The following is a 16,118-nucleotide window of genomic DNA, read 5'->3' on the forward strand; positions in this document are numbered from 1 at the left end:
CTTATCTTTGTTCCTACACCACTCCTGGACATATTTCCTGTTGACTAGGAAAACCCAAACACCATGGTGCTTCCCCTTCTCTTCCTCTTCTTTGCTGAGCTATTTTTATGTAATTGTGTAGCAGCTACTGCATGCAGATAAACATCTGTTTAGAGTCTGCGCTGCTTCTCATACATACAGTACTCATGTCAGTACATATTATATAATGGCTGAATGGATCCTTATCATTTGATTGGTGCTTTGTATGTGTCATGACATGGATTATTCATCCCATTTGTGCTGCATTGCATTTACAGTGCAAATTTGGTTCCATACGCTTGGTACCATTGCACTCTGCACATGTGTGCGCACACACACGCACATGCACATGTGCTCGTGCACACACATGCACACACACATGCATGTGCACACATACACAAAACAAATCCACTGCGGTGTCTGGAGGCTATTAGCAGTAAGTAAGAATGAAAAGCTGGACTAAATTCTGACATGATTTTTTTTTTCGCTGCACTGAGGAAGTACACAATATTTTTTTTGGTAGTACACACATGCACAAGCACCGACACAGTTGCATGTGTGTGTGCGCTGGGGACAACGACTCTACCAAGACGATGATTTGATTGAGCTAACTGTCGCTGCTAATTCTTGTAACACACACACATACACACACACAAAATCTATTCCACTGTAAGCCGTCTGGATGTGTGAAGCGCTGGTCAGATGAAAAGCTGATGTGATTTTTGGCTGGACTGAGGAACCAAACAAAGTCTCTCTTTTTTCTTTTTTTATTCTTTTTTTTTTTTTTTTGAAGTCCAAAATCAGTACACAGCATCACTGGATTACATGTTACAATCTGGACTTCAGCAGCAGTGGAACACCAAAATGTAAGTCCCTTTTCTGTTGTTTATAAGTTAATAAAATATCAAATGACAAGGATCTATTTTAGCTGTTATATAAAACAAATAATGAATGTCTTTACATTTATTCAGTGGAACTAATATTTAATCAGTGAAAGCTGGAACATACCATTCCACTCAGCTTCGCCTCATTGAAAGGAATGTTCGAGCTTTCACTGAATTAAATATTCGTACCTTTGAATTCATAAACATTCATTATATGTATACCATAAGGCTCTGCTATGTACAGCATGCATGGAAGTAATCATCAATAAATGCCCCCTTTTTGAAAATTGCAGGTCTCAGGATGTTTTGCTCAGCAAGCAAAAGGATGTTTAATAGAGTAAATACAGTATATATATATATATATATATATATATATATATATATATATATATATATATATATATATATATATATATATAACAGATGTGCATCCTAAGAGTTCAGTCCTGCATAGGTCCATCCCTTTCTTGAAGCATGTGGCAGAGAGAAAACAATAACCCATGTCATCTTAGAATATCTGCAAAACACATTTTCTGATAGTGTTCAACCTGGATGAAGACTGGACATCATTGTGGATCTTTAAAAGCAGATTGAATTTCAGCATCCCAAAATACTCAGAAAACCTTTTTTTTTTCTCACCAAAAAATGAGAATGCAATTCATTTTTGAGTAAGACAGACCCCATGCACAGAACAGTATCCTCATCCTATTTATTCTGACTTTGTAAGTATTTTCCTTTTATTCCCACCGTTCATTAGGACACAAGAGTCATTATTTCTTTCATGAAAATCCTTAAAATCACTTTCATGATGGAAAGTGACAGACAGACGTGGGATTGTAGTTTTGTTGGCAGCCGTCTTGGCAATTTTCCAGAAGATCAGGGCAGGGCAATAACCAAAACAGCAAAAGCCCAGCTACCATAAAGACAAATAAGAATAAATCCTTGACGTCTTCCACAGAGAGTGGTGCCAAGCATGCCATGTGCCACTCCTTCCAGGCATCGAGAACATAGCCTGTGGGATAGGTTCCTTCTGGGCACACAGGGTCCCACAGCCAAGATTTTCTTGTTGAAAAGATGGTGTCAATAACGTTGAGAGACCAGCTGATCAATTCCATGGTTATTCTGAATGCAATTTGAAGAATTCACAGTCTGATGAAGTCGGGACTTTGAAGGTTGGACAGAGAGATAGAGATGGCAGGAAGAGAGGAGAGAGGAGGAGATGCGACCGTTCTCACCAGCGTCCCAAGCAAAATAAAAGACTAGGTAATTAAATTATTGAGGAAGACGGCGTGGTGTCATTGTTGCGTAACTGTCATGGCAGCAGTGCCATTTTATAGTAAGTGAAAGTGTGCATTCCGTACATGCTTTTGTATGGTCGGAGAGTTATCAAATTTCAACAGATATGGGGAGTTTTTAACTTGTAAATTGAGCTACCAGTACCGGGTTAATTTCAGTGGTGAGGAGTTAGCAAACGATGTGTCATCACTATTACGTTACTGGTGTTTCTCGTAATAAGAGAGTTTGTATTTGTGAGTGATTATCTATGGCAAGTGGGCTTCAAACATGTTCCAGCAGACAGCCCGAAGCAAACGAACACCAGAACAAGGCCAGAAGAGCAGAAGGAGTGAGTCGGACCTATGGCCCAGAGGACAGACGCGCAGTCGCTAACAGATGTTAACAGATGGTGGCAGCGGCGCAAAACGAATCACTTGAAGTTCCACAAAAACCACGCATGAAGGATATTGTTTTTTTCCTTCCCTTTTTTACACAAGAGGCTGTAACTTCAGTTTGCTGGTGAGCCGACGTGACGCCGGTAACAGTGGCAGCATTTGAAGGAAGGAGCCAAGTCCCACAAAATAGAGGACATTATTTTTAACTTCAGTTGATGAACCGGCGAAGTGGGAGATATCAATGGCCCAGTCCACATCTGAAAGTTGGTTGACTACAAACAGCCACGTTAATGAGGAATGAATAAAAACTCAGGTGTGACGCAGCGGACGAGTCTCGTTTCTTGCCCGCACCAAGAGTTCCGATTAGCGACTTTAATCAACAAAAAAGTCATGAGTCATGATTGATATCTTAAAATGGCTTCCATGAAGTTTAACTTGTGGTATGCTACATTTTTTTTTTACGAGTGAGAGCATTTATCCGATTAAATGTGAATGGCGTTTTCAAAACGGGTGACAGTGTTACTTTGTGGTTAGCACAAAAATGTTGTCATTTGCTTTAGGCCCTAATTTTGTATTTAACTGGCTGTACAGCCAGCAACACAGCACCATTTTGGCATATTTACTACATCAGAACCGCTCAAAATGCTACAGAAGACAAAGAGAAGTCACTTCATTTTCACTTATTTTAAAATGGCAACTATGGTGCGCTTCAGATCATGTGACCAATGTCCCGGATGTCCGACTTCCTCAATATACAATTTTGAGGGAGAGAAAAAAAAAGTACTTGACGTGATTTCCAGCAATTTGCTTCATATTTTTACTTCAGTGCAACTTCTGGTGAAATATTTAGTTTGACTAATTTCCTGGATCGCCAACATCGTTACGGCAGTTGAGCCTTTGATAGAGACCAGGGTTTAAAATGATGGCTTACCTTTGCTAGCTGAGCATTGACCCAGTTGGTGAAAGTCCTCTTCTGAATCTGCTCTTGCTCCACTGTAAACAGAGAAGAGTTAGGAAGTAACATTTACACATGAAGCAATGTTTCTTGTTAGCCTGCTAAGTTCACATATCTATTAAAAATCATATCTTGTGTTTATGTGAGACGAGATACTCAAAGTACGCTACAAGTACTGTGCTTCACATCCAGTCACTCACGTCCTTCCTAACACAACTCCACACTGCATGGAGAATGGACAGGGGTGCTTTGAACTCGGAACCTTTGGCACTGGAAATAGGCACACTTTAACCCCTTGGACACCCTATGCATACTTGCTAATATAATGCTTATTTTAAAACAATCACATATTTTAATTAAATCGTCAGAATACCCTTCATATTTCACTTAAAAATACATCTTATCCAGTCATTTAAACATACTCTAACATTTACTGCTGCTGCTATGAAGAAACTTTTTGAATTGATAGCAAAATGCAATTATTGAACTTCCATTAATGACGGTTATAAATCGTCCTCGCTAAGGGCACCTTCACACATAGTGTGAAGTTTGGACGAAGTGCACACTTAGTATGCATGATGCAGGAATCATGTGCAAACTGTTCAATGTCTTTGCTGCCTCCAACGCCTCGTACACCTGTTGCTACAACTATTTGCGCACACAAGTGCCTTAAAGACAAAGTGTGCGCTGTGCAAACCCATCGCACCCTCTCGCGGCAGGTGCCGGACAAATTCCAAGTGACACGCATGAACATCTAACACCACTTGCATGTGTCCTCCACTGAAGCGGCTGTGGAAATCTGTGGATCTGGACATTCCAGCTGGACACCACGTACTGTGTTTGGATGGAGATGGACAAACAACTGCCCACTGTGACACACGTGTCTGTGTGCTGTTATCAAGTAGACATAAATAAAACCATATACCACTGTGGCAAGTGGTGCAACGAGCAAGCGCACGCACGGCACACACATGGACAGGCTGCTCCCAGGTTGAAATGGACAGTCAGATCAGAACATGTAGATCAGAACATGCACCCACTTGAGCTGTTCCACATGATGCGGTGTCCTGCGGTGCATCGTCCACAAGACACATGTACGCCGGTTGGAGATGTGCCAGCAGATGTGGACATGAATGAGATGAGTGAACTGCTTCTCATTCATTTCATTTCATGACTGTATGTCAGTGACCATGGGTCATTTACAGAGGAACAGATGGATCATATTTGTATTGCTTGCTTGATAAATGCAATGTTTTTATATGGTGTGTGATTTAGTTTTTTTTGTAATACTTCCATGTCCTTCCTGATATGAGGCAGATTCCCGCAGCTTTCAAAGAACAGCTCTGTAGCTCAGTGGTAAAGTCTCTGACTGGCAATCAGAGCTTTTGGATGGCGCGAGTTCGCATCCAGTTGGTTGTATGTTTTTGTTGTTGTTTTTTCCACATAAGCGGTGCAATGTAGTCCCCCAGGTACTGGCTGGTTTTATAATTTTTTTGATATATTCCACATAAACGGTGTGATGTGGTCCCACAGATAATGACTGTTTTTCATATTCCCTCCACATAAGCGGGGCAATGTGCCACAGCTGGCACTGTATGTTCCTGCCCAAAAGACACCAGCACATGCAGGAACTCTCACACCAGGTTCATGCGCGCTTGCCCGTTGGCGTGATGTTTCGTGGTGTGCTAATTTCGAACTGTTTCGTGCAATTTCGCCATTTTTGTACAAACTTCGTCGAAACTTCCTCCAAACTTCATCCAAACTTCACACTATGTGTGAAGGGGCCATCACAAAATCCGTTGAAGAAAACTTTGAGACTGAAGCAGGTCAGACAAGATTACCATTTAACGAAAAACAATAACACCAAGGTTGTCTCTTGTTACTGTGGCCAATTAATTATACTCTATTTAAAAAAATAAAATCAATTAAAAAAAATAAATAAAGGAACACTTTGAAAACACATTAGATATCAATGGGCAAAAAAAAAAAAAAAAAAATCATGCTGGATATCTTTCCTGATATGGACTGGGCAATGTGTTAGGAATCAAAGGATGCCACATTGGTTGATGGGAATGAAAATTGGCAACCTACAGAGGGCTGAATTTAAAGACACAAAATGCCAAAATTTCACTGCAGCAACTCAAAATGTTGAGGAGTGCTTGTATGCAAGCAAAGAAACTTTGGGACATGTTTCTAATAACATGAGAGATGGTGTCCCGGGGATCTCCTTCCAGATCTGGACAAGGGCATCGCTTAGCTCCTGGACAGTTTGAGATGTAACCTGGTGGTGATGGATGGACTGAAACATAATGTCCCAGAGGTGTTCTACTGGATTTGGGTTCAGTGAGTGTGGTTGCCAGTCAATGGTATCAATTCCTTCCATCCTCCAGGAATTGCCTGCATACTCTCGCCACATGAGACCATTAATTGTCATGCACCAGGAGGAACTCAGGACGTACTGCACCAGCGTAGGGTCTGACAGTGGGTCCAGGATTTAATCCAGATACCTAATAGCAGTCAGGATGCCACTGTCTAGCCTGCAGAGGTTTGTGCATCCTTACAGGGACATGCCTCCCCAGACCATCACTGACCCACCACCAAACCAGTCATGCTGAATGAAGTTGCAGGCAGCATAATGTTCTCTGTGGTGTCTCCAGATCCTTTCACATCTCTTAGTTTTTTTTTTTTCATTTTTTATTACTCCTTTTTTTTTTTTTGAAGAAATGAATGCAACAGTGTATGAAAGGTGAATGAGCATGTGCAAAATCTGCATTGGGAATCCTTCAAAAAAAAATACATTGTTTTGACATTGTCAGGCCAGTGTTTCAGTATGATCATAAGGCTATTGGAAAGATATTCATAGCTGATACTGTAGGTTTTTTTTAAGTACTGGCACCAGCTTTGTCGACCTACTACACATTTTTTGTGTACAGTATGTTTTACACAAAGTGTGGGCATCACGCTGTGAGAACCTATCACACCCTCTCGTGGCAGGTGCCGGCCAAATTCCAGTTGACAAAATCCTCACCACTCATACACTTGTTGCTACAACTATTTGTGCACACCAGCGGCTGAAAGACAGAGTGTGCGATGTGAGCGCCCATCGAACCCTCTCGCGGCAGGTGTCGGCCACATCCCAGGTGACACACACAAACATCGAACACAGCTTGCTTGGCACTTAAAATGTGTGGACATTCGCACTGTTAGCATTAAAACAATCAGCAGGTGATCACTTTTGAGCTGGATGTGAAATTTGTCTCCCATGACTGTGAAGTTTCCAAGTACACATGTGGCATGCCAGAGTGTCAGCTCCCCCCACAACACGTGTGCATGCATTTCGCACATGCCCCCCACAGGCAAGGCACCTCTCATCTGATCACAGAGTGATGCCTTGGTCTCTGCACTGAACGGACAGGGAGTGTGGCTGGCTGGCTGCCAACAGCAGCAGCTGTTCACATCTCTGGTTCTGGACAACCCAGTCTCACAGCATGTCATGATTCAGCAGCACAAAATATACATTCATCTATTGGTTCTTGTTATTATAACGAAAAGCCCCTCATTTTCGTCATAGCAGCACAAATTCATTCTAATACATTCCGTGATGGCTGCACGAAATTAAGTGAAGTGGAGGGGTGATCGGGGTGGTTATCGTTAGGGTAGGAGGAAGGAGTAGGGTTAGGTTATGGTTAAGGTTAGGGTTGGGGGTAGAAGTAGGGCTAGTAAAAGTGAGTTAAAAAAAACCTGTCATGAAAATTTGAATCATTTTGTGACGGGAGCATGAAAATAAAAACATGAGATTGGGGTGTTCTGGAACTGACAGCTGCAAAACATGTACCGTTTTTTTATGGACATGCGCGTGTATGTGCTTGCTGTCCTCACGTGGAAATACATAAAAACATATATTGCTTTTGCGACAGGCTGGAAAACACTCACAGTGCACATATGGACAGGCTGTCCCAGCTTAAATGGACTGTCAGTTCATGTGGACACGCAGCAGGCGATCTGAATGTCATGTCTGTCTGACATGACACGTGTGTCCTGTGAGTGGTGCGCCGCAGGACAAGCCAATGGTGTGACAAATACGCCACTTTCATGTATCAGCAGAAATACACCATAACAAATGCTGTTTGGTCAGTTATCACAGGGCTTTTTTCTCTTTTTTTAAAAAAATACTTTCATCTCCTTGTTGATTCTAGCCATTTCATGCTCCTCTTATAAGATGGTGATTGTAGTGCAATGGTAAAGTTTCCATCTGGTAATCAGAGCTTTTGTAAATTGCAGGTTCGAATCCTATGAGTCGCATTTATTTTTAATTTAACCAGGGTTATTTAACTGCGGGGTTCTGTAATTTATTAGTTATATCAACCCAGTGATTTTCACTAATTATACAGCTGGTTTTTATTTTTCTCCACATCAGCAGTGCGATGTGCTGCAACACGTCCCAGCTGCTCGCACTGTGTTCCCGCTGCGACAGTTTTGTGCACAAAATGTAGCTTTGACAACATTGAATTTCTACCACATTTTTTCTCAGTGTTGGGCCCGAGCTGTTTGGATCACAGCAATGAAGACTGCACAGTAGCTCTCAGTGAAAGAAGAGACAGACGCAGAGGGAGACAGGTATTGCATCATATGGATCAACTCTGAGTCTCATTGCTTTTAAGCTAATGCAAACCCAATTCAGAAAGATTTGGAATGGTATGGTAAATACATAAAGGTTTGTGTGGTCAACTTCATTGTATTTGTTTTCATGTACTGTTTCCTGTATTTAATGTCTGCAAAAAAAAAAAAAGATGGGACTGGGGCAATTTAGGTCTCGTAATGATGTTAAAAAACAAAACAATGATAGATAGATAGATAGATAGATAGATAGATAGATAGATAGATAGATAGATAGATAGATAGATAGATAGATAGATAGATAGATAGATAGATAGATAGATAGATAGATAGATAGATAGATAGATAGATAGATAGATAGATAGATAGATAGATAGATAGATAGATAGATATTTTGAGTAGTCAACTTAATTTAATTTGTGACCATACATTATTTCCTGCACTTAAGGCCTGCAACAAATTTCAAAAAAAGACGGGACTGGGGCAATTTATGGCACATAATGATGTAAAAATAAGTAAATGATGTAGTGCCTGGCAACAGAGTCATAGGGTAAGCAATGGAGGCAGAGGATCTCTAGTTTCTCAACAAATAAGTGAGAAAATTATTGAAATGTTTTAAAATGATTGTTTCTCACAGAAGGATTAGAAGGGATTTGCATAATTTTCCATTGATACTGCGGGATATTCAATGATTCAAGGAATGTGGAGGAATGTCAGTGCCTAAAAGGCACAAGCACAAGCCTAATCTCAACACATTTGATCTCTGTTAGATGACACTGCCTCATGAACTGTTATTCATCAATAGCTGATATAACCACGTGGGCAGAGGATTACTTTGGGAAACCTTTGTCAAGCACTACAACATGGAGTTACATGCACAAAAATTTCAATTTATTTATGTTGCCCACATCACAACATAAGTCACTCCAAGGTACTACAGAAGGGTAAGGTCAACATTTTCCAACACACCTGAGTAAGCACATAGGTAACAGTGGTCAGGAAAAACTCTCCCTGGTGGGTTTTGAGGAATAAATCTCAAAGACATGAGACTCAGAGGGGTGAACAACAGCTTTGGTTATACTAGCAATAACTAAGATCAAGTAAAGAAGGTACAACAGAAAACTGTCAACTAGCAATAACTAAGATCAAGTAAAGAAGGTACAACAGAAAACTGTCAAACATGCAAAAATGCCACTTAAAATTATAAGTGGCAAAAAAGAACCCTTATTAACCCCCAAAATGTGAATCAGCTACAAATCAGGAATTATCTGCAAACCATAAAATTGCAAAACATGAATACTGAAAAAAATAGCTCCCAAAACATGAATGCAGGTCTCAAAAATGTAAGTCACACAAAAAAATCTTCACAATTTGGTTTATGTGCATGGGGCTTCGTGCCACCCATTGACTCATGCGTGTGAGGGTGGATGAACAAGCCAACACTTCTTGAATTCTGCTTCATGATGACAGGAAGAATTGGCATTGAAAGCTCAAAAAGTGACGTCGGGGCTCACCTCCCCATCTCACCGGCTGTAGTGACCCCCCCCACCCCAAGAAAATACATATATTTTTGCAGAGATAGGGTTTACAGTCAAGATTTCCTGAAGTAATTGATCCCTAAACTGAAATCCTTAAACTACTTAAACGTTGTCAACTTCCTTTTGTGAGACCTGCGTTCATGTTTGTGGGATATTTTATTCACAAAATTTTAAAACATAACTTACACCCGTGTGTTAAACTCACTAAACTAGCTTGTTTTCACTTACACAACGATACAGTTTCACTATCAACATTCAGGTCAAGTAAAGTGTAAGAGCATGCACTGGTACCATGCTTTGCAGCATTTACAATACCATGAAACTAACTTGGGTTCTGGATAGTAACCACCTTGGCAGACAACTGGTCCATTCCCACAAAATAACGATCTATCTGCTGCAGCCATGTGGAACTTCAACTTCCCCTTGTCATTCTCCAGCTACTGGGGTCATCAACATTGAGGCACTTGCATGCTGGATAATGTAAAGAGCATCACGCTACATCGCCAAAATGTCAAAACTGATGCTACCTCATCACTCATTCGATACAATCATTCTGATAGTTCCCATGGATCCTCTGAAGAAACCTTGCACCAAAGACAAACAACTGATTTGAAGTAGGTAGCTTGGTACTTTTCATAAGCTTGCTAGCTTACCAACCTAGCTTTGAAGTACACAGTACATGCACAGTATCAATGTAGTTGAGGCAAATTCTAGACCATAATAAACAAAAGGAGGAGCTGTGTACATACACCAGACCTCACCAAGGCTTCCATAGAAATTAATGGGTAAAAGTTTTTCAAGGATGCATACACAGAGGTATGTGGAAATGAAGCGTTAGCCCTCCTTGTTAGCGCATCATGATCAGATATTGGCAACCAAAGTATAGGATCTAGATATGAGCAAAATTTTCACATTGTCTTTTGACAAATGACAACTATACTAATTGTATGTTACAAAGGGTGATGTTCAGAACATAAACCCACAATAAAGTGCCTACAAAAATGCAAGCAAGAGATTTTTTGAACCACTTAAAACAGGCAATGTATTATTCAACAACTACTGACAAACTATCATACACTGTACATCTGTAACTGGGATCAGTGAAGAGCAGAGATTGGATAACTTGAGGGCAATAATTTATACTGAAAACACCAAAGTATCCTGTTGCTCAGTGAAATTTTAGTGAGTAAATCCTGAGTTGAATGTAGGGCTAAAGACAAAATAGTACTTTTCTTCTAAATTCATTCATTCATTCATTTTCTGCTGCTTATCCAGGACCAGGTCGCGGTGCCAGTAGACCAAGCAGCTAAGCATGGGAAGAAATGCCCCAAGCATTTCTTCCAAATTAATGAGTACAGTTGACTTTTAAAAGCATTTGAGCTGAAGTTCATGTCATCTCCATCCTAAATCATTATCTTCAAATTGCTTCTAAAGAGACAATGTGAATAAGTTAGGATATGATCTCAGTCACCGTTTCTTAACTAATGGTAAAGAATTACAGTTCAAATCCATGATAGTGTTGTATTGACACTAAACCAGTTCTGTTTGCATAAATGCAAAAATAACCAAGTAAAAGCAGTTAAACTCACTTTTGTTAGGCTTAGATGCTGAATCAGGTGGAAATATTCCCACACCAGCACGATCTAGTACACATCAGATTAAAACAGATGTCTAGAAAGTCGTACGGTTTCCCGCATTGACTCCATACGCTGCACATCCATGATTGTTGCAGAAATGTTAGCAAGCAGACATTACATGAGCTTGAGAGCGATTCTTGTCAAACTAGCTAGCAGTCTCTGTCTCAAGCCTGCAGGGAAGCAGGTGAGGAGAGATCAGCTCCACCTTTTCTTTTTAAATCTGACACACAAAGGCCTGCCCAAACAAGCTGTGCAACAATTTAAACCCTCCTGCTGTCTCACAGGCACTTGGTGATAAATAACATGAAAGATTTGTGGTAAATCTTCATGGAAGATTTGATGAACATTTTCGTTTCCCACATTTGAATCATCCACTAAAGTGACAGCTAGTGACAGTGAAATGGGAGGCGATGCATTGGCAAGATGAAACATTTAGGATCAAGAATTTGTGAAAAACTGTCAGCACATGCTCCAAAACCAAGTACTTGAATGATGTTTTTTTTTTTTAACTTTTCACTCACTGTTTGCTTAATACAGTAGAAAAAAAAAAAAAAAAAAAAAAAGATCATAGTGTTGCCTCCATATGGACCCACCATGCACAAGGAGAGAATGAAGGGTCTGGTATGCTGCTCAATTGATAGTGGAAGGGGAGTCAGCCAACACTGCCTGACACTCTTGGAATGTGGAACATCACTTCTCTGGTGGTGAAGTCGCCAAGGTTGAGCAATATCAACTAGAAATTACTGGGATTGCAGAGTATGGGCTCTGGAGCCAAACTCCTGAAGAGGGGTTGAACTCTCACTTTGTCCAGGATGAGAGGCAACAGGTGGGTGTGGAGATACTCGCAATCCCCGGCTGAGTACTGTTATTTGGGTGTTTTCCCAAGTCAATTATAAGGCTACCTCAATGGAATTTTGTGTTCCAGAGAGGAGTCTGACATGTTTGTGTATATACAGCAACCAGCAGTTCAGACTTCCCAGCTTTCTTGGAGATGAAGACTATATTATGCAAAAGAACACGTGTTTATTGATTGTGCTACGTTTCCACTTTGTTTTGACTACTTATGAATTTTATTAATAAAGTGTACTGTTTTCTTGTATTATCCACTGTTTGTTGTGTATTAACTGGTTTGCATTATATTAGCATAACTTAAAGTGATACGAGGTCTGTCCAAAAAGTATCGGACCTTTTTATTTTTTGCAAGAAACATATGGATTTGAATCACGTGTGATTGCATCAGCCAAGCTTGAACCTTCGTGCGCATACGTGAGTTTTTTCACGCCTGTCGGTTGTGTCATTCGCCTGTGAGCAGGCTTTGTGTGAGCAGTGGTCCACCCCTCTCGTCGGATTTTTATTGCGAATAAATGTCTGAACGATTTGGAGCTTTGCTGCATCAGTTTTTTCCAGAAACTGTGAGAGACCTCCAGGTGGTAACCATTCAGAAAATTCAAATGGCTTTGAGGGACGATTTTATGGGGATTACACAGATTAAGGAGTGCTCCAGCCGGTTTAAAGACCGCCTACAGCTGCTGAGAGTACGCCGCGCTCCAAGCGCCAATCGACAGGCTAAAACCCCACTGAAACAACCAGATCATTTCCAACGTGAAGGCTTTGTTGATCCGGGACGTCATTTGACTTACACAAAAAAGGCAGGAGACGTGGACATCAGAACTTTTTCGGCACATTCCAGTTACAGGAGTTTTTTTCATGGAAAGAAAAGCGGACGGATGCGCCATCGTGCCGCTCATGGCGCGGCACAAAACCACCTCCGTGTTGGTCTCACAGGACGGCTTTGAGATGGCTTTCAGATGGCTGTCGGTGGGTTTTCAGTCGTGTGACTAACCGAGAAATTGTGGATGAGCCTGGACATGCCAGAACATGTCCTGTGAGGCTTCATCACGGCGTTGCTTTGCGCCATGCCGCTTCACTGTGACGCGCGGAATTCCTCCGCACGTCTGTCTCAATGTGCCGAAAAAGAGCAGATGTCCACGTCTTCCACAATTCCTGTGCTAGTCAGAGGACATCCCGGATAAAACACAGCGTCCAGTTTGGAAATGAATGGCACATTCCACTGTTACAGGAGTTTATGTCATGGAAAGAGGAGCGGAGGAATTCTGCGTGTCGCGGCGGTGCCGCATGGCGCAAAGCAACGCCGTGATGAAGCCTCACAGGACATGTTCTGGCATGTCCAGCTCATGCACAATTTCTCGGATAGTCACACGACTGAAAAGCCACTGGAAGCCGTCTGAAAGCCACATTAAAGCCGTCCTGTGAGACCAACACGGAGGTGGTTTTGTGCCGCGCCATGAGCGGCACGGTGGCACAATCCTCCGCTTCTCTTTCCATGAAAAAAACTCCTGTAACAGTAGAATGTGCCAAAAAAAGTGCTGATGTCCATGTCTTCTGCCTTTTTGTGAAAGTCAGACGATGTCCCGGATCAACAAAGCTTTCACGTTGGAAATGATCTGGTTGTTTCAGCGGGGTTTCAGCCTGTCGATCGGCGCTCGGAGTGCGCCGCACTCTCAGACGCTGTGGGTGGTCTTTAAAACGGCTGGAGCACTCCTTAATCTGTGTAATCCCCATAAAATCGTCGCTGAAAGCCATCTAAATTTTCCGAATGGTGCTCACCTGGAGGTCTCTCACAGTTTCTGGAAAAATTTGATGCAGCAAAGCTCCAAATCATTCAGACATTTATTCGCAATAAAAATCCGACGAGAAGGGTGGACCACTGCTCACACAAAGCCTGCTCACAGGCAAATGACGCAACCAACAGGCGTGAAAAAACTCATGCATGCGCACGAAGGTTCAAGCTTGGCTGATGCAATCACACGTGATTCAAATCCATATGGTTTTTGCAAAAAATAAAAAGGTCTGTTACTTTTTGGACAGACCTCGTATTTTGTAACTGCCAGTAAATGCTGTTATTGTGTAACTACTGTGCACCTGCTGAGTGTGTGTTAAAAAACAAGAAACTGTGTAGATAGACTGTGGGGACCTGATAAATGGGTCAGACATTCCGTGGCTAGAATGAGACATGGTTAAATGCACATAACAACTCCTTTTTAGGTAATTATCGTGAAAGACACTGTGTGTCAAGCACAGAAGATTGCACTGCACACAGGATGAGACGTGGACCAATCAAGAAAGAATACAACATCTTAGCGTAGTGACGCAATGTTTAGAGAGAAACTCAGATAGTGCATATGGGTTCAGGAAGAGGTAGATGCTCAGAGCCTGATTGCTAGGGCAAACTAAGCATGAACCCAGAGACTCTCTGTTATTGTTACTTTGGCTTATTCTCTGTATTAAAGGCGAGGTCAATCTGAGAACTGGACTGAGTCCTGGCCATCTTTCCCTCTCTCATCAACGGACACGTGGGGTGTGACCGAGGTAAATTGTTAAACAATTTCATGTTGATGTTTTGGATTTGCAGTTGTGAGACTGTTGTAAAAGGTCCACTCCAACAGAGACTCAAACTTGGATCCTGGAAAATGTTCCTGCTGAGGACTCAATAATTCTACTGAGGGACTTCAATGCTTGCATTGGCAATGATGAAGAAACCCAGAGGGAACTGATTGAGGTGAATTGTCCTCTTGATCTGAACACAATGATTGTATTGTATTGAATGAATGAATGTATTGATTGAATGTATTGTTCCTGGACATCTGTGCTGGTGACGGACTCTCCATCCCTAACATCTTGTTCAACCACAAGGGTATTCATATATGTACGCTTGGGGCCAGAACACCCTGGTGGATGTTCGATGTGGTAATCATGCCATCAGACCTGTGAACTTACAATTGGCCTCAAAGCAGTTCTTGCAAAATGGGGGGGGGCAGCCCAGAAAAGGAAGGTAGTTCTTAGCACAAGCTGGATTCAGCAAGGGGGGAGAGTTCCTTAACTGAATGGGGGATAAGGTTGGCGGAAGTAGGCAAGTGAGAAAAAAATTAAAATATAGATTACAACTGTGCTGCAAGATACAGGAGTTAGAAACTTTTGTTGGTTTGATTGGAGAAAGTGGGTGAAGGGCAACTTTTTACTGTTGCTACAACAGTGACAAATTCATGGAAAAATGGTACAAAGGATTTTTGTTTTTTATTAATACGAGATAAAATTTGCTTTCCTGTTCCTTCTGTCGAATGGCATTTGAAATTTCAAGTCTGCTTTTAACAAATTTCCTGAACATCACATCCCTGGAAGCGGTATAGGCAATGCATAGAGGCCTGCTTTTACTTTAACATGGATGTGGAAACATGAGTACCTGTTGGACAAAGTGACAGAATGCAGCAAAAATCTACTATGGCTGCTTTGTCTAATATTTAGCCTCGGTCCCAACGAATAATAAGCCATGAATAATGAGCCATGCATGGGTGTGTCAGCAATTATTTGAAGAATGATCCATGTTTTAAGCCATCACATATCCTCTACTAAGGTGCCCCTATGTGTCTCTCTGTACCTTGCATGTGCCTCTAGTGAGCCACGACCGACCTGTCATTTCAGCCCCGTCCAGCCTTGAGTGGCTCGTGTCGCCGCATATGATCCACGTCAAGCCACATATGATCCATGTAGTGCCATGATAATGTGATGTTGGTGCGCGTTTAGGCATGGGTTTGGTCCAAACCTCCAGCCCTTCCACAGTTGGTCCCTTCAAAGTGTGGGTTTTCAATTCACAGCATCCATTCAAGATGTTGTCACATTTTTTTAAACGCAGTCCAAAAACAGACGCCTCAGTACTTTCCGGCGGGTATGCGCTGCGTGCCAGACTGCTGTTCACCTGTGTTCCAGAGTCATTAAATGCA

The 16,118-nt window shown here is 41.7% G+C and overlaps 1 protein-coding gene across 1 annotated transcript in view; it reads right to left on the reverse strand.

Annotated features, from left to right (window-relative positions):
• Positions 1-11,471, reverse strand: part of syne2b (spectrin repeat containing, nuclear envelope 2b) — a 498,820-nt gene extending 487,349 nt beyond the window's left edge. Inside the window, 2 exon segments of the mRNA XM_034159894.1 lie at positions 3,504-3,565; positions 11,272-11,471. Of these exon segments, the coding sequence (XP_034015785.1) occupies positions 3,504-3,565; position 11,272 (63 nt within the window). The 5' untranslated portion in view covers positions 11,273-11,471.
• Positions 11,472-16,118: the final 4,647 nt, after the last annotated feature.

Source organism: Thalassophryne amazonica, chromosome 19, assembly GCF_902500255.1.
Source record: "Thalassophryne amazonica chromosome 19, fThaAma1.1, whole genome shotgun sequence".
Taxonomy (NCBI): Eukaryota; Metazoa; Chordata; class Actinopteri; order Batrachoidiformes; family Batrachoididae; genus Thalassophryne; species Thalassophryne amazonica.